At 40.2% G+C, this 18,756-nt stretch overlaps 1 protein-coding gene across 5 annotated transcripts in view; it reads right to left on the bottom strand.

The window, feature by feature from the left end:
- Positions 1-18,756, bottom strand: part of ANO1 (anoctamin 1) — a 322,106-nt gene that overhangs the window by 42,262 nt on the left and 261,088 nt on the right. For all 5 annotated transcript variants that reach the window (XM_077462289.1, XM_077462271.1, XM_077462279.1 and 2 more), the window contains 2 exons: positions 9,291-9,373; positions 3,508-3,579 (listed from right to left, as the gene is read on the bottom strand). In XM_077462289.1, the coding sequence (XP_077318415.1) occupies positions 3,508-3,579; positions 9,291-9,373 (155 nt within the window). The remainder of the gene's footprint in view (positions 1-3,507; positions 3,580-9,290; positions 9,374-18,756) is intronic.

Raw genomic sequence — 18,756 nt, 5'->3', positions numbered from 1 at the left:
GAGTCAAGTGTTGTGCAGGAGGAGCTTAAAGAAGTGTTATGTACAAGGAGTGTACATAGATCTGTCCCAAATTGATGGTTCTAAAACTGTACTAGGCATCCAATAAATTCCCATCCCTATCAAAGTTCAAATCCCTGAATAAAAATACAAAAACAATCCACATGACTGTTCATCGTCTCAAGAGTGACTGAGAAGTCAAGGATAGGCTGGGCAGGGCAACAGGTTGATCACAACTTTCTTCTAGAGAAAGGTGACAAATCTATGCAACATGTAAAAGCTAAGTTGTAGACTTCTCTATTAATCATTCACACACACTGAAGTTCATGTTAGTCTGATCACATTCACAAATAAACTTTTAAAAGATTATAAATCCTCTTTTAAGTGTAGAATAAAGTAAAAGCTTCTCACTAATCCCTTCGATTTGTCCCGTCAGCCCAATGTGTTGTACACATAGAGGAGAACACCCACACAGCTTGGACTGGATGGACTGGTTGTCTTTTTTTCAACCTTAATAACTATGTATATGCAAGGTACTGGTTGGCCAAGTCCCTCTAGTGTTCATTGGGCAGTTTTATTTGTGTGATATTGGGGCTCAATGGCCCATACCTCCAGTACACATCCAGGTTATAATGAACTTTCTCCATCGGAGACACTGAGGCAGGTTCAGTATTGCACACAGGTATACCAGTGGCTGTGGAAGGGGCAGTGACACATGCTCATTCAATGTCTGTCACACGTACAATAAGCAGTAAAAGCAGCTGCTGATAGGTATAAAGAAGACCTTTTTGTTATTTGTACACCAAGCATTACAACCATTGAAAATCTTTACATTACATTCACAATTAAATCTGATGTATTTTCAGTTTGCATTGTCGATTTTCTGCATTTAAGTGAATGTTAGTAACATGCTTCTAATTTACACAGGGAAATAAGCTGAATAGGCCAGAGACACATCTGTGCACATAACAATGAATAGAAGTTCACTTAATGAACTGTAGAAAGTACATATTTGTTCTCTTTGTAACTACGGCTCAGGATTCTGGTTATATCAACACTGGACACAGGTAAAAGCACTTGGTCATAGCAGGAATCACCACCTACTACAGTATCATACAATAGGCAATTTTGCAATTATTGGTGGAATAACGGGTAATGTGTCACAGACATCATAATAAAAAAAAAGAACTGTCGCAGTAACAATGAGACCCTTTCTTGAGAATGATATTTGTCTATGTTAGGTTATATTTTGTACTATGTTATAGTCTTTTTGATATGCCACTCATGCATAGAGCAGCGAAGGCAGTAGGAACATCCAGATGGATATCCAGAACCTACACAATATGGCTACCTTCCAGCAGGACAGCAACCCTAAACATACAGCCAGAGCTACAATGGAATGGTTAGATCAAAGCATATTTATGTGTTAGAATGACCCAGTCTAAGTCCAGACCTAAATCCAATTGAAAATCGGTGACAAGACTTGAAAATTGCTGTTCACAGACACTCTCCATCCAATCTGAGAGAGCTTGATGTGCAAAGCTGGTAGAGACATCCCCAAAAAGACTTGCAGCTGTAATTGCAGTGAAAGGTGGTTCTACAAAGTATTGACTCCGGGGGGCGGCATACAAAATGCATGGCACTCTTTTTTTTTTTTAATTTTTTTTTTTTTTTTTTTAAGATATTTAGTTGTGAAAAAATAATTTTGAAAACCATTTATCATTTTCCTTCCACTTCACAATTATGTGCCATTTTGTGTTGGTCTATCACATAAAACCCAATAAATACATTTCTGGTTGTAACATGGCAAAATGTGGAAAATGTCAAGGGGTATGAATTATTATTTCAAGGCACTGTATCTGCCAATGCGCCAGGATACAGAGACATTAAAGAGAATTGTTTGCTTCCAAACCTGTCGCAACAGTTTGGGGAAGGCCATTTTCTGTTCCAGCATGACTGTTCCACAAAGCCAGCTCCATAACCACATTTGAGGAGTTTGGCGTAGAGAAACTTGACAGATCTGCACAGAGCCCTGACCTCAAACCTACTGAATACTGTGACAAACTGGAATGCTTCTAATGAAGCAGCCACCACTAATGAAGGGTGCCCCCCCCAATCCACGCGCCCAAAATCGAATCTCCATGTAGGCCACCAGACGCACGGATTTCAATGGGGCTTTTTTTTTTTTTTTAAGAAGCACATGATTAGAGCCTGAGGCTTCAAAAAAAGGATGGGCTCGGGGAGCAGAGCACTGTGCCCTGAGCCCATCCAGTTGTGTGACATCAGCAAATATTCGCAAATGTCTTCCTTCTTCTCCTTGAGGCCAATCAGAAAGCGGGTCTTAGGACTCCCAGCCAATCGGGTCTCAGGACACACTTCCTGTTTGGCTGGGAGGAGAGGCAATGGCCCCGGCTCTTCCCTCAGCAAGCTAGATGAGGAGCAATGGGTGGAGAGGCAGCAACAGCCGCTTCAAGGAGCCCTACCCCAGATCCAGCACCACCTCATCATCGGAAGGTAAGGCCACGGATCGCCACCTTCCCATCCGGTTGTTTGAAGCCTCCCCCCCCCCCCCCCAAATATCGAGCACCAGCACTGCTTCTCATCCAACATTAGTACCTGACTTGACAAATACTCTTTTGGCTGAATGGGTACAACTTCCCACAGACCTGCTCCAAAACTTTATGGAAACATTGAAAAAAGTATCCCCAGATGTGTAGAGGCTGCTGTAGTTACAGTAAGAGCAACCTGCACATTTTTGCCCATAGATTTAGAATAGGAAGTCCATCAAGCTCATATAGGTGTAATGATCAGGTGTCCACAAGCTTTTGGCCATATTATATTTCTCTTTACTGTACTGGTCAAACACCTATGTAGTGGATAACTATGATAATAAAATGTGATGACCCTTAATAGATAAAAAAATAAAGCTGACTGATAGCACAAAGTATTTTGTTTTACGTAAGCCAGTGGTCTCCAAATGGTGGCCCGAGGGCCCTGAAGCGGCCTTTTGCTTGCCTTTATCTGGACCTTGGGGCACTTTTCCTCCCACTCTCCGCAAGAATGTGGCACAGTTTCTTTTACTGACACAAGCAAATCGGGCATTGATATTCTCACTCATAACAATGGGGCACTATTCCTGCCACTGACACCAATAGTAGCATACGATTCTTCCCACTGACACCAAAGATGGGGCATTGTCTAACCACTGATGCCAGGGCATTTTCTACTTCCGCTGGCCACACTCTAGCCCCCAAAAATCTGAGGGACAGTAAACTTGGCCCTTTGTTCAAAAAGGTTGGAGTTCCCTGATGTAAGCATATCCTAGCTTCCAGCATTATTCTATGAAAAAACAATCATTTTACATACATTCCCAATAGTACTGGCAACAAAAATTGTCCTTAGTGAACAAGTAACTGGGCCACATAATGGGGAGAGCACTTGCATTTAATGCAGTTATGATATAACTTGGGCCATTGATTTTTTATTTTTTTAAACATAACTAGTTATTACCTCTTTGCGTCTGTACTCCTTTTTGAGGGACTTCTGAAGGACTTTAGCCTCATACTCCGCCCTGGGATGGTCCTGTGGGAGAGAAAGATGGAAGACGACATGAACAGACAAGACACGCAGCCTGACAAGTCGGATAAGCAGCAGAGATCTCAAGGCTCAGTCGGTGCAGGCAGCAGATCATCACAAAAAGTGGCACGGCGAAATTAGCACTTGCTGACATACAACGCTGTGAAACATACACAATGATTTGTGATGGGTACAGCCACAATGCAACATGGAATATCAGACACAAAATAGAGAACATTTCCAGAAACGAAACAACGTGCGACATAGTCATTGGACTGGTGCGCTGGAGAAACAGAAAGGGTGCAGTAGACAACATAGACATTAGTCCTTTGCTGGACATAAAGAGATTTGTGTGATTCAAAGAAGGGTGCAAAGTAAACTTGCTAAAAGAGGAAGATAGAAAAATAATATTAATAATAAGTTTTCAAACCTTGACCATGCCCTTCAGGAAACAAGAAAAAACAGCACACACACACACAAAAGGAAAAAAAAAAAAAGACAATTATTATTTTGGGTCCCAGGTAATGTTAGGATTAATGTCTTGGGTATTCATGCTGACACAAAATGAGGACAGAGATTTGATTCAGGGAATAAAATACATTTTTAAAAGGTGCTCTATAAAATCGGAGGTGATGCCCATAATATTTTGGATTTCATTTTACACCCTCTTTTGACAAGAAGGCTATCTAGACCTGAATTGGATGATATTTAGGGCTCAAACTAGCAGCATTGGGCAGGCAGCATTACCCAATTCGAATGCAAAAACATGGCAAATAGCCTTGTTTTCTATAGTGTAAGTTCACACCAAGGAGCTGTATTGGTGTCAGCTTTCAAATAATAGGACAGGTCGCATTTTTGCATGTTGTAATGTACTGCAGTGCATGGTAAATGCGTAGAACTCCAAATAGAAAGAAAGGAGGAGAAAAAGCTAAAAAATATGCAAAGTAATGTATGCAAACCACACATGGCAACACAACATAAAAAAAAAGGGGGTGTTCATGCTATGGACACTCTATGTACTATGGTGTGTACAAGCCCCAGTTCACACTGTAAAGCACTGTGTATCAGACAATTGACAATTTTTTTTCAAATTTCTTCATCATTATAACATCTTGGCATTGTCAGTCCTCTAGAGCTTCCTTCAGTCACTTCCTGCACATATACATTCTCTCCAGCATCATCTGCATATCAATGCTCTGGAACAGTTTACTGATAATGACAAAAGTCAGGCCAATTAAACCTCACTTTGTGGACCACTATGGTGTTCTCTCAAAGTTTAGTAATCACAAGCTCAAAAAGAAAAGAAACCACCTACTATTGCTCCCAATGTATAATATTTACAAACTCTAAGCCCTTGTACACACGGTCGGACATTCTGACAACCAAATGCGTTGGATTTTGTCCGACGGATTTTGTCCGAAACTGTTGCATACACACGGTCGGACAAAGTTGTCGGAAAATCCGATTGTACATAACGGGATGACGTTATTTAGTTATGACGGGACTACGTTCAGGCTAGTAGCCAATAGCTTTGGTCTAGGAATTTGATCTGAGCATGCGTGGCACTTTGTCCGTCGGCGTAAGCTACACATGATCGGAGTATGTCCGATCGGAGTATTTTGTCAGAAAATTTTACGGACAAGTTGGAAAACTTGGTCCGTCGGAAACAGTCCGATGGAGACCACACACAGTCGGATTATCCGACAAAACGGTCCGAAAGGACACATTCCGTCGGAATCTCTGACCGTGTGTACAAGGGCTAAGGCTCCATGTATACTAGCATTTTTTATTTAAGCTAAAAAAAAAAAAAAAATGCTGGTAATAGCTTTTTGTAGTAGCATTTTAGCAGCCATTTAGTAGAATTATGGAGCGTTAGCGTTTTATTAGCATTTTTTGTAGTAAAAGGGAAAAGCTAGAAAAACGCTATTAGTAGCGTTAAGGAGAGTCTCTGCTGGAAAAATGCTCTAAGAAACTCTACAAAAACAATTATTTTTCTGCCCCTAGATGCTAAGACTCAAAAAAAAAAAAAAAAAGTTACTAGCCTGAAGTTGTTTGCAAGGACACATAGGATAACACTATTTAGCTTCTAGCTGAAAAAAAAAAATGGGCAAAACCTTCAATTTTATAGAATACCTATTTACTAAACATTATCACAGCAGGTTTCACACCAGACCGCAATATAAGCATTGTGGATATTCTCAGAGGAGCACAGGTCAGTTCAGCGGGTACACCATCTGGCGTTTCCACAAAACAGCATGTAAAACTCACAGTTGACAAGGGTAGCTTGGCTGAAATGCCAAGGTCATCTTGCTCAGCCATCATAGAATACCACTTTCCACCAAGGGCCTGGACAGCAGCAGAAATCTGGTACAGGAACCCTGCCCCACTACACCCAAAACAGAAAAAACTGTTTCATGTCTGGTTGTGCCACTACCAGTGATCTTGTTTAAAGGAGCGCCATACATGTTTTGTTGAGGAGAACTGGGACAGGATTAAGACACAGCATGTTATAAAACACCACAATGAAACATAATTGACATCCACCAGGGCACTGTTGTCATACAAACACTTTGATGTACACCATCAGTCTCACACACAACATAAAAAAAAAAAAAAAATGACACCACCACCTTAACCCAGATAACAAGAAGCTAGTTATGTAAAGGAGATATTAAATATTAAGACACAAACGTACTTATGTAAGCGTTTGCACCAAGGTGCATCTGGTGAAGGGAACTCTAGAGGCACAAAAGACCTGTAAAACTATTTTTTTTAATACAAGTTACACAAGGCGGACCCATAGCCATCAAATGACTGGTGACTACAATTCCTATGGGCACATTTAGATGTGAGAAGACTTTCTCCAAGTCCAAGCTAATTGGACTTGGAGAAAGAGGACAAAACATGTTGTGCTGTCGGACTGTGTTGTCGGAAATTCCCATTGTGTGTGGGCTCCATCTGACTTTTTCCGTCTGAATTTCCGACACAAAGTTTGAGAGCTGGATCTAAAATTTTCTGACAACAAAATCCGATTGTTTAAATTCCGATCGTGTGTAGACAATTCCGAGGCACAAAGTTCCACGCATGCTCAGAATAAATTGCAAGATTAAAGCTATTGGCCTCTTTATAGTCCCGTTGTACGTGTTGTACGTCACCTCGTTCTGAACGATCTGATTTTCCGACAACTTTGTGCGACCATGTGTATGCAAGACAAGTTTGGGCTAAAATCTGTCGGAAAAAATCCGATGTAGTTTGTCGTCGGAATGTCCGACCGTGTGTACAGGGCATAATTGTGATTGTTCCCCATAGATTATGCTGATGCTTAGGTGTCTTCTCATTGGACTTGCTTGAGCAATAAAAGTATGAATTCTTATTCACACATCATTTAGTGTAATGCCCCGTACACACGATCGGACTTTCCAGCAACAAAATCATGGATTTTTGTTCAAAGGAGGTTGGCTCCAACTTGTCTTGCATACAAATGTTGGCCAACAATTCCGAACATGGGAATATGGTGACGTACAACGAGCCAAGAAAAAAGAAATTCAATAGCCTCCTTCTGCTTGATTCTGAGTGTGAACTTTTGTGCGTCGGACTTGTGTACACAGGATCGGAAATTCCGACAAAGTTTTGTTGGCGGAAAATTTGAGAACCTGCGAGCCAACAAGCTCACATCCAATATTTGTTGGCAGAAAATCCGATAGTGTGTACAGGGCATTAGGATAACCTGACTAACATCAAGGAGTCCTTCTGGACAGAGAAGAAGAAAATTACTATACAGACCTTACTTCTAGGTTTTACTCATAGTATTATGGTTCAGCTACTTTATCTTTTTAATTGAAAGGTGTAAAGTTATAGTAGTTGAAGGGTGAACATCGTACGTTGTATGTATGGTTGCGCTGATATCAAGTATTTTCACGAGAACTCGTACACGTGAAAATGCTCCGATGCCTGAAACCAATACCTTTGCAGTGCAATTCGAGCACACGGAAAATGAATGGGCTCAAAATCGCACAGTAAAGAACCGCATGCAAATTGAGTAGGAATGCATTGCAATTCCTGTCTGAATCAAATGCAGTTTCCTGTACCACTACTGTGTTAACCCAGGCTAGTCATAGTGATTTCAAGCCTTGGTTCACACAGGAGTGGTGCAGGAAATCACTGCGATTCGGACAGGAATTGTACTACATTCCTGTTCACATCACATGTGATTCTTTGCAGTGTGTTTTGAGCCCATTCATTTTGTATGGACTCAAACTGCACCAAAATGGTATTGGTACTCGGTCTTGGCGAGCAGTGCATCGAACGTATGGGTACTCGTACTTGCTGATAAAAATCTGATATTGCTGCAGCCCTATTGTAGTTAGCATTCAGTTTTGCTGCATTCAGAGAAGTCAATTTTGCACAGCACACCAAATAGGTGTATGTGTGTTTGGCATATGAAGCAGTGACTCTGGCATTACATCCTCCAGATCCCTGAACTCTTGTCACATGCTCCTAAACCATGCACGTTACGCACTCCTAATCCCTTTGCTCTGTGTGTTACTTATACCTAAGCCCAGCAGTCTCTGCATTATTCCCTCCTCACCCATACACTATATACACTATGTTGTACATTTTATGCTCTTGAGCAAATTTTTTATGGTCTCAATAGCTGCTGGCTGTACAAGGCTCAGATAAAAGGTTTTGCTCTCGATTTTCTTTAAGCAGAAAAGCATATGTAAGTGTGTAATGGAAGATTGTTTTTTTAATCGCTTGTACTGAGGTTTATACAGGTCTGTGAAACTCTTGTTTGTGGCACCATAATTAAAAGGCTAATGCCGCGTACACATGATCGGACATTCCAACAACAAAATCCATGGATTTTTTCAGATGGATGTTGGCTCAAACTTGTCTTGCATACACACGGTCACACAAAGTTGGTCGGAAATTGCGAATGTCAAGAATGCGGTGACGTACAACACGTACGAAGAGCCGAGAAGTTCAGTAGCCAGTGCGGCTCTTCTGCTGGATTCGGAGCATGCGTGGAACTATGTGCTTCAGAATTGTGTACACACAATCGGAATTACCGACAACGGATTTTGTTGTCGGAAAATTTGAGATCTGGATCTCAAATTTTGTGTTGACGGAAATTCCAATGGAAAATGTCCGATGGAGCTTACACACAGTCGGAATTTCCGACAAAAAGCTCCCATCAAACATTTTTCGTCGGAAAATCCAACTGTGTATGGGGCATTATTATCCACCCTTGGCACAAAGTAATATTTGCAGGGCAACAAACGTGCATTTATGGTATTTTTTTTTTTTTTTTTTGCATAGGATCCTGCAAAAGCATTGTGACCGCAAACATGAGTGTACCATGGAAAGAAAGATGACGTTAGCCTTTAAAGAATGTTTTAGGGTATAAGGACTGTGGCATGTGTGTATACATGGACTAGTCTCAGTTTTTTTTTTTTTAACCATGCTCTTTTAAGCCCCTCCCATAATTTGTGCAATTAGGACACACCCTCAGCTTAGCGTAGTGCGCATAGCTCACCGCCTGCTCCCTCTCCTCTAGGTGGTCAAGGGTAACCCAGATTTTCCAAAATCCTAGTGACGCCCCTGACTGCACCAAATAAATAGTCATTTAGAACTACTGCTAGATGCTTGAATTGCACTGAAAACAGCCAACTGCTCACAGCCTGTGAACACAGAGGGTTTCTTTCCCTCTCACTTACTTGTTCTTCTTCAAAACTTGTGAGATCCCATCGATAGTTCAGTCGCATTTGTCTTCTCTTCCAGTGCTCCATGAACGTTGCAGCTGAAACCAGACAAACACCCGCCATGTTAATCACGTATATGAATATATTAAATCAAAGGCAAGCTTGACCGCAGTGTAGATGGACATTTCCAGTCTTGTTCAGCGATCACATGCACTTTTTACAAAGCGAAGAAACACGCAGCAAAACACTCAGATTTCTGCTTGCTGAAGATGAATGAAAGAATTTTGATATCAGTTACAGTTTACTGCCCTTCGCCATATTAGGTAAGCCATGTGGTTTCAGCATCAAGCCATTCATTGACATATAGATTATGGGGAGTATTCGTTCACACAGTTTTCTCATAGCTATGTAATCAAACTGTCATCCCACATGAGATCTACTCTCACCAGGAATTTAACAGTTTAAATAAAGATCTAATTTTTCCATACATCCTTGTGAAAGCAAAACTGTCTCCCTTCATCCGTATGTCTAGAAAATGTCTAAAATCAAAGACATTGTTTTAAATGTTGAATAAGTGGAGAAGGTTTGGAGATTGTATTTACTATAAGTACCTGGACTATGTTATAGACACTTTCTAATATAGCTATAACTGCTTTTGCTTTGTTTCAGAAAAGTTTTTTTATCTTAACACATTTATGCATCAAGATGAAAAAAAAAAAAACCTTGTGTGTAGCAGCCTCTCCAGCACCCCCTAATTACTTACCTGAGCCCCTTCTCTCTCCAGTGATGTCCACAAATGTCTACGCCATCCAAGACACACCTCCTGATTATAAACCGAAAAGTCACTGCTACTACCCATTCACCACATAAATAGCAGAGCTCCCAGGCGATTGATCCACAGTCGTTGGCTGAGTAGAGTTATGTCGAAAAAATGATCAGCACTCTGGTTGTTGCTCTTAAAATTTGTTCATTTTATTGAATAGCCACAGTGAAAAAAACGCAGATTAAGTCAGTTAACTGACTTAATCTGCGTTTGTTCACTGTGGCTATTCAATAAAATGAACAAATTTTAAGAGCAACAACCAGAGTGCGGATCATTTTTTCTACATTACTCCTTCTGATTGGCTGAGACACAGCAGCTGCGCCAATGGCTCCCGCGGCCGTCAAAGTCATTCAGCCAATCAGGGGAGAGAGGGGGCGGGGCTGGGTTGGGGCTCAGTGTCTGAATGGATACACGGAGCTCTGACTTGGCTCGGGTGCCCCCATAGGGTACTTCTGGGGGCATTCGATAGAAGGGAGGGACCAGGGCAGCAAAGAAGAACCCAAGAAGAGGAGGGTTCAGGCTGCTCTGTGCAAAACCAACTGCACAGAAGAAGTATAACACTTTTGTTTGTTTTAAAAAGAGAGACTTTACAACCACTTTACAGTGTTACTAAACCCACAACAGTCTGTATATGCACTAACGTATGCTTGTTATGCTCACTGTGGAACCTAAGGGGTTAATCCTCTGCATGGTGTAAAAAATTATCCCGTCTCCAATCCATACAATACAAACTACCCAATACCGGCAATATTGTGTGGCTGCAAAGTGTCATGTACCTCTTAATAGCCAGCTGAAGGATGCAAACTGACCGCACTAACACAGCTAAATTTCTGTACTTTGTGTGGTCAGTTTAGAACAAGGAAGAAAAGGTGACTGGTAGGATCAACCAAATACCTCAGATGGAAGAAGTATGAAGAAATACATGAAAATGATAGAGACTATGGGGTTGCTTTACTAAAGGGAAAAAGACTGTATGCTAGTAAATGAACAGAAACTCTGATGACTTCCATCATCCACTCATGTGCAAACAAAGATGCGTTTTTTTCTTCTTGATTGGATACTCTTTGCAAAGTGAAGCGTTACCTCATTTACTAAGCTCCGAAGCAACTTCACCTTGCAAAGTACACAGTCTATTTGCCTTTAGTAAATGGACCCCAATGATTTATAAAATACACAAAAAAAAGAAAATAGGGTAACATACACTTAAATACTGAAGTTAAAATTCTCACTGACACTCCAAAGACATGCTGGTTGACCTACCAGCATGTTTTTGGAGTGTCAGTGAGAATTTTAACTTCAGTATTTAAGTGTATGTTACCCTATTTTTTTTTTTTTTGTGTATTTGCTTCTTTCCAAAAAATTGGTCCTAGTATATGATTGTGAGTTGGGGACCTTGCATTGTGGGCTCCTTGAGGGTAGGGACCGAAGTGAGTGTACAATGTATGTGTGGAGCACTGCGTAAATTGTTGGCACTATATGGGTACCTTAAATAATATATAATAGAGGAGTATGTTAATGAGACACAATGTACAGGGATGCGGACAATTGTGGACACGCACCCACACTCACTCAGGTTGAACTGGATGGACTGGTGTCTTTATTCAACCTTACTATGTAACTATGTAATTACAGTAGTATAAAGAAGGGTTGGAATTGTTTAGTTGCTGATGGGACACACTGAGTTAAGAAAATACAGAAGGCTAAGAATACATAATTGTAGCTCAATATTGATGCTGTTTTATAGCTCACAAACAATTAATTGCTACAAACACCATGAGTTTAGATACTAGTATACAGAGACAAGAAACGGTTCACTAAGTGATAGCATAAAACCTCATAAGGACGCAATGGTGGAGATTTACTAAAACCGGTGCACACCGACCTTGGTACAGCTGTGAACGGTGACCAATAAGCTTCTATTTTCTGCTTACTCAATTATGCTTGGACAATAAAACTTAGAAGCGGATTGGTTATTACTCACAGCTTCACCAGTTTTAGTAAATCTCCCGCCAGTATTCCTTATCCTGGTTTCTTTCATGTCTGAGCTCTAGCAACAGACCGCAAGCTTAAGCTGGACATAGATAGATTGCAAGCTGGTTGATTCAGCATGGACTGGACCAATTTTGATCCACCTATAGCGGTTCCCAGTAGTGTATTTAGGTTTTGTGCTGTCCTAGGCCTGACTAAACTCATGTACCCCCTAATTTAAATATGGCCCACCCCATTCCTGTCAAGGCCACACCCCTTGCTGTTTAAGACCTGACATTTTCAAGTGGGGACACTGGTTCTGAGGGGGGGGGAATGGATTGCCTTAATTTGCATATATTTCCGCTCACTTCCTGTTTGGCTATGGGGCAGGAAGTAAAGGGAAATCTCTTCAAAAATAAACTGACAGAGGCTATAACCCTCCCTTACTCTATCCAAAATGAAAAAAAAAAAATGTGTTGCCTATGGTTCCATTTTAAGCACAAATTTCTGATAATTTTATGGAGAGGACTAAGAAGATGTAATCATATATAACATATAGCACAGTGAGGAAGGTTTGTGGTCCAGGATGATAGGACAGTCAAAATTAGAAGCGGCGCACCCCCCCACAGTTGCGGAATGCTGGCCGCTTTATGGGGGCGCTAGACTAATTTGCCTCTCAGCCCAGTCTGCCCCATAAGACTGGCGCTACACTAACAGCGCAAGCCAGCGGGGACTCTTTCCATGCTGCCCCCCTGCAAAGTGCTGCCCTATGGCTGGGCCTTGTCGGCCTAGGCCAGGATACAGCGTTGGCTGTTCCCATTCAAGAGAAGGCAATCTAATGATGCACGCCTTGTGAACAGGCTTGCTGGAAAACGTGCTTGATCAGCACTGCAGCATTGATCAGTATATTCTGACAGCGGAGTAGTACCAGTGGTCAGAATACAATACAGCAGGGAAGATTTTGCCATCCGCTTTGCTTGTGTGGATGGTGGAATCCATTTGGTTTTCTTTTGATCAGTCCACTGGTTGACTGAAAGAACCGAGTTATATATGGCCTGTTTAATATATAATGTATGACACATACTAAATAAATACACAAATTACACCATCTCATTTTACCGATGAGATTACATCAGAATATTTCCTCTGGGAGCATGTCATGTTATCGGGAAGCACCCCGAGGTGACACTTGAACAGCTTACTCATACACTAGAGATTTCTCCAACACGCATAGCATTAGGATTCTGCTACACACCCATGTCACACATTTCAGAGACACAAACTACTCCATGATATGACGGATAGTTCACACAGCAATATCACGCTTACTTTTTATTTATTTTTTAGTTTTGCTATACATACTGTATATCTTTCTGCCTAATTTAGAGGGTGTTTGCTTCCGCTAGATTTAGCTTCAAGTCCATTCCCTAAATTACTGCTTTTAGCACATGGTGTAGAAGGCAGAGGCAAACAGCCGATCTCCCATAATAAATTCAATACAAGGTTATGTAAGACTCTTGAAATAAGCACTGTTATGTTTGTACTTGGCAGGTACATGCTGGAGATCTGCTCTCTGGAAGTACAAATTCAGTTGTCACCAGCAGAGCCCAGGCTCTGGAGTGCTGGTTCATAAGTACATAAGAGGCTAAATTAGTTCAGGAAATGTACAACTTCCAGCTCCATCCTTCAAGCTGGTGACACATCTGTATTCAAACATAGCTGGATTTATTTAACTTTGCGGCTCCCTACAAGATGCTGGACAAGTTCTAAAAGTAACTAATCCACACATAATTAATGTTTTGTTAAAGTGTCTCAGTTTCCTTGAATGTGGAGACTTTGTTCTCTGTGCATGTTAACTCCTACGGAACAATTAGAACTTTAAAAGGAACATCGTTGCCTATCTTTATATACACTGTTTTGCCTTAATTTCTTAAGGTTCAGTTTTATCGTTTTAATTTGACATTCATCAACCTTCCCTCTTCTACTACATACACATCCATGTGTTACAGATAGTTTGCTATGGAGACCTCAGGACCTCATTTCAACCAGTCTACACATTATAATTTGCAGTTTCCAAGAACCTCTATACTTGGCATTGGCCTTTACTTCATCATCATCAAATTAGGAGACCTACAGACAAGAGACCGTCACCTGATCCAGGCCATTATGGTCAGACTTAAAAGGTAATCTTCTGTTCGTCAGATGTTGCACCTTCATATTATGCCGCCTCAGCTCCCGTGGTGGGGTCTATTTCCGTGGCTCATCCTGCGCCGGTCACCATGCGCAGCGTGCGCTATCTGGGTTGGTAAGTTTGTTTGGTGAGCCCTCGATTGGCATACAACATCATGTATAATTCTATTTTAAATATTGACATATTCTATATACCTTTACAGGAATCTCTGGTGCATCTGCTCCTGATGAGTGGAAAAATCCACAAAACGCGTCGAACTATACTAAAAGACACAGTTGTATTCCATATGGCTTGATCCCTACCTAGTTATTATCAATACTCTATGATATTGTTTTTATATTAGCCAATAGACTTATATATACCTTGTGGGTACACATGCCAGTCTTGGGTCTGTCGCTGTGGCATTTTTGTGCCATAGCATTTATATCCTTTTTTTTCAACATTTTTATTTATATTATTATTATTTTTATTTTACTTCATTTTTATTTTTTAAATCATTCCCTCCTTTTTACTTATTTATTTGACATTGATCATGTGCCATTTTGACTGTATTATTCTACTTATGTCTATGCTTTATGTGCATTATGTATATATATATGAAATAAATTTATACTCTTTATGACTGTAGATGAATGTCATCAATTAAATATTTAAATATTACTTATTTATTGTTAATTTTTACTATACAATTGCTTCATTTAAAGTCCCAACCCCCCTTTAATTCCTATTGATTATCGGGATGGAAGCATTATGTTTTGCTTCATTTAAAGTCCCAAATTCCCCCCCTTTTTTTGCTTATAAAAGGTAATCATATTTCTATGGACAGTCTGTGGCTTCAGCAGACATCCCCAGTCTGACTGAAGACTTGATCAACATGGATGAGTCTCAATTGTTCCGCCATGGTGTCTCCTGCACATGCAACTGGCTACAATGACTATACATGTTCACGTCAAAATTTGTCTTCAGAATCAGCTTCCATCCTTTTGTCTATAGCTTGCCAGATACCAGAAAAATTTAGTTGGAAAATATTTCAAGAACATTTTGTTCGGCTTTCAAATGGTTAGTGGTGGCAAATCAATGTTCATTTTCAACCACAGTGATGAGAAAATTCGAAGGAACAGGATGGAAAATGTTTTACTTAACAAATCTGAGTAGATGCAGTTGTGCAAAGAATAGATATGGTTTTCATTTGGGGAATTACATTAAAGCGAAGCTCCACCCGAATTCCTACTCCTATGCCTATGTGATTATCTGGTTCCCTAATCGCTGGATATCCCCCTTACCTTGCTGCTGTCTTGTTCTCTTTTTCTTATTTTAAATCTCCTGCTCCTGGAGATTCCGGAAAGGGGCGGTGCTGCTGCGGATATGGGCGGGGCTTCAGCGGCAGGTCAGCTCTTCCTGTCAGCCGCACGGGCTCCTGGGATTGTTTTTTCAATTTCCCTGTAGTCTGTGCGGTGCCCAGGCTCGAGTTCTCTCTCGCGCGCATCTCAGTTGCCATCACAACGGGGCAGGACTTCCTAAGACGCCGCCAGTTGTGATGGCAACCTGAGTTGTTGTCAGCGCACGAGCGGTTTAATCTGCGCATGTGTGAGATCGGAGATTATACGGGCGGTGCATGCTGGGACATTAGCAGCACAGTGTCCCAGAAGACAATGCCTGTGGGCTTCACATGCCCACAGGCAAAATGGAAAACGTCAGGAGACATTTTTATAAAGGCTTTCTAAGACCAAAAAACGGCAGCAAGACACTTTTAGAAAAAATAAAAGTAAGTAACATAATTAGAAAACTTAATTATTGCAATTAAGATGAAAAAAAAAAAAAAAAAAAAAACGGCGGTGGAACCCTGCTTTAATTTCAAAACTGAATGTAAAAAGCAAACCAAAATTTTGAAGTACTATAAACTGACATTCGTCATGTCATTGAATGTACTGATGAAAATCTTGGTAAAATTGTTTTTAAGAAAGGTTCCTCATAACTATACTAGGGTATGGCTACCATTATGCTTAGCCTTATTTTCTTTATTAGACAGGAGATCTCCCACATTTATCCATGGGAGAGAAGCCTGCTTGGTGCTGACCCATTTGCTGGACTAAACCTTTTAACCTAATTTTAAAGACCATGAGATTACTGGGAACCTATAGCTTGTGAAAAAATACAACTAAGGCCCCTTTCACACTTGTGTGACTTATCCTGCGAATTGGGACTGCAAAATTGCATGACAAGTCGTACCCCATGATTTCCAATGAGTACCATTCATATCTGTGCGACTTCAAGTTGCGCCACCTTCAAAGTAGTCCCTGCACTACTTTGGTCCGACTTTGATGCGTGTTGAGGTCCATAGACCTCAAGTTTACACAGGCATTCCCTGAAATCGCGGCTGCAAAATCGCACAGCTTCAGTCAAGTCCTGGCAGTGTGAAAGGGGCCCAACTGGTCCTTTCACAGAAAGCCAAGGCTACACATAGGCCCTACCAAGATACAAACTAGAGCTGCACGATTAATCGTCAAGAATTTTTATCACGATTTTTTTCCTTGTTGACTAAAGTGTTTCACAATTCTTTCTATACAAAGAATTCTCTCTGCTCTTCTGAAGCCACCGTCATCAAAAGAAGGAAGAAAAAACAAACAGGCAGTCTGCCAAGAATCACAACATTCTTTAGCAGTGGAACTAAGTATAAACATTGTAACAATTTGTCAAAGGAATAGACTTTGTGAGTAAATGAGGAAAATGTAACCACTTAAAAACACCAAACCTTTTTCTGACATTTGTTGGTTTCAAGTTAAAATATTTATTTTTTGCTAGAAAATGACTTAGAACTCCCAAACACATATATATATATATATATATATATATATATATATATATATATATATATATATATATATATATATATATATATATATATATATATATATATATATATAATTTTATTTATTTATTTTAGTAGAGACCCTAGAGAATAAAATGGTGGTTGTTACAATATTTTATGTCACACTGTATTTGCACAGTAGTCTTTCAAATGCAAATTTTTTGGAAAAAATTACTTTAATGAATAAAAAAAATAAAATAACAAAAAAAAAAAAAAAAAAAAAACAATAAAGTTAGCCCAATTTGTTGTTTTTTTTTTGCATAATGTGAAATATTTCACATTGCAAGAATCGTAATCTTTTTATTCGAAGCAAAAAAATTGTGATTCTTATTTTGGCCAGAATCATGCAGCTCTAATACAAACCCAACAAGCAGTGCACAGAATAGGACATCATGGTATAGGAAATGTATAGAACAAGGTAATGTGGAATAGGGAATATACAGTAGAGTATGCAGAATGGGTTCTAAAAAGTATTTTACAGCCAATGCCCCAAAATCTGGCATTGCTGAATAATATATAGAATAGGCAAGTATGCAACAGGATATGTATAGCAAATTGGAATGGAATAGAGCAGACAAGGGGATATAAAGCCCAGTATAAATTTTGGGATTGTGTGGAACATAAAATACACAGCCCAGCATACAAAATCTGGTGATGTCAAATAGGCAATGTTCAGCCCAACACCCAGTATTAGATGGTTTGGAACAGAATGTACAGCACAGCTTTTACATACTCCTGGCTGCTCCATTCTATTGTACTGTAGGTTACATACACCCAGGGGAAATACACAGTTCAAGCCACAGTGGGTTGTATATAGACAGCCTTTTCCTATGTCTCACGAGCAACGATTTGTAGTAGCAACAGAATCCACCTCCTTTTAGCATTTTTTGCTACTAGAAAAAATGTGTTTTCCCTTCTGACATACCAGCTCCTACTCTATAGATACATATATACAGGGGTCAAGTCTTGGGAAAAAAACGTGTGGGAACTCACCCAAGAATCCCACCCCCCACCTCAAAAAAAAAAGAAAGAAAAAAAAAAGAAAAGTGTATAATAATATATATATATTTACAACTAAGGTCCCTTAGTTGTATTTTATATACACACAATATCCTCAGGCCACCTGTGTTGATAGTGCAAAGTGGTGCCCATGAAATGCAGCCTCACCAGTGCCCCCAGCAAATGCAGCCTGATCAGTGTCCCCATCACTGTCAATGTAGATTACTTGTATCCACAAAAACACAGCAATCCTTGCATGTTGTTGGCCTGTTGTAGCCTGGTGGGCTGAAAGCACCAGGAAAGTGTGAGTACCCATTTGTAGTTTAATAAAGTTGCAGTTTTTAAAGCTATAAGCAGTGTCTGGAGCTTGTTTGCTTACATGTAACCCACGGACTCCATTGATGGAGATACAATTCTGAGGATTAAAACAGCAGCGTTGAGGTTCCATGATTGAGGTTTACTGATTGACCCCAGGAGAGGTTCACCTGTGTATTTTGACCAAACTTAAATTGTTAGATCACACACTCTGAGGTGAGGAGAATGGGGGGAGAGCACGAGTGTAGTGACATACGGGTTTAATATGGAGTATAACGGCACGGATATACTGTATTGAGATACCATCTCATGGATT

The sequence above is a fragment of the Lithobates pipiens genome, unplaced genomic scaffold (genome assembly GCF_037356315.1).
Source record: "Lithobates pipiens isolate NorthernLeopardFrog02 unplaced genomic scaffold, aLitPip1_a1.2 Scaffold_10, whole genome shotgun sequence".
Classification (NCBI taxonomy): domain Eukaryota; kingdom Metazoa; phylum Chordata; class Amphibia; order Anura; family Ranidae; genus Lithobates; species Lithobates pipiens.
The sequence above is the reverse complement of the archived record's forward strand: the minus strand, read 5'-3'. Positions and strand labels throughout refer to the sequence as shown.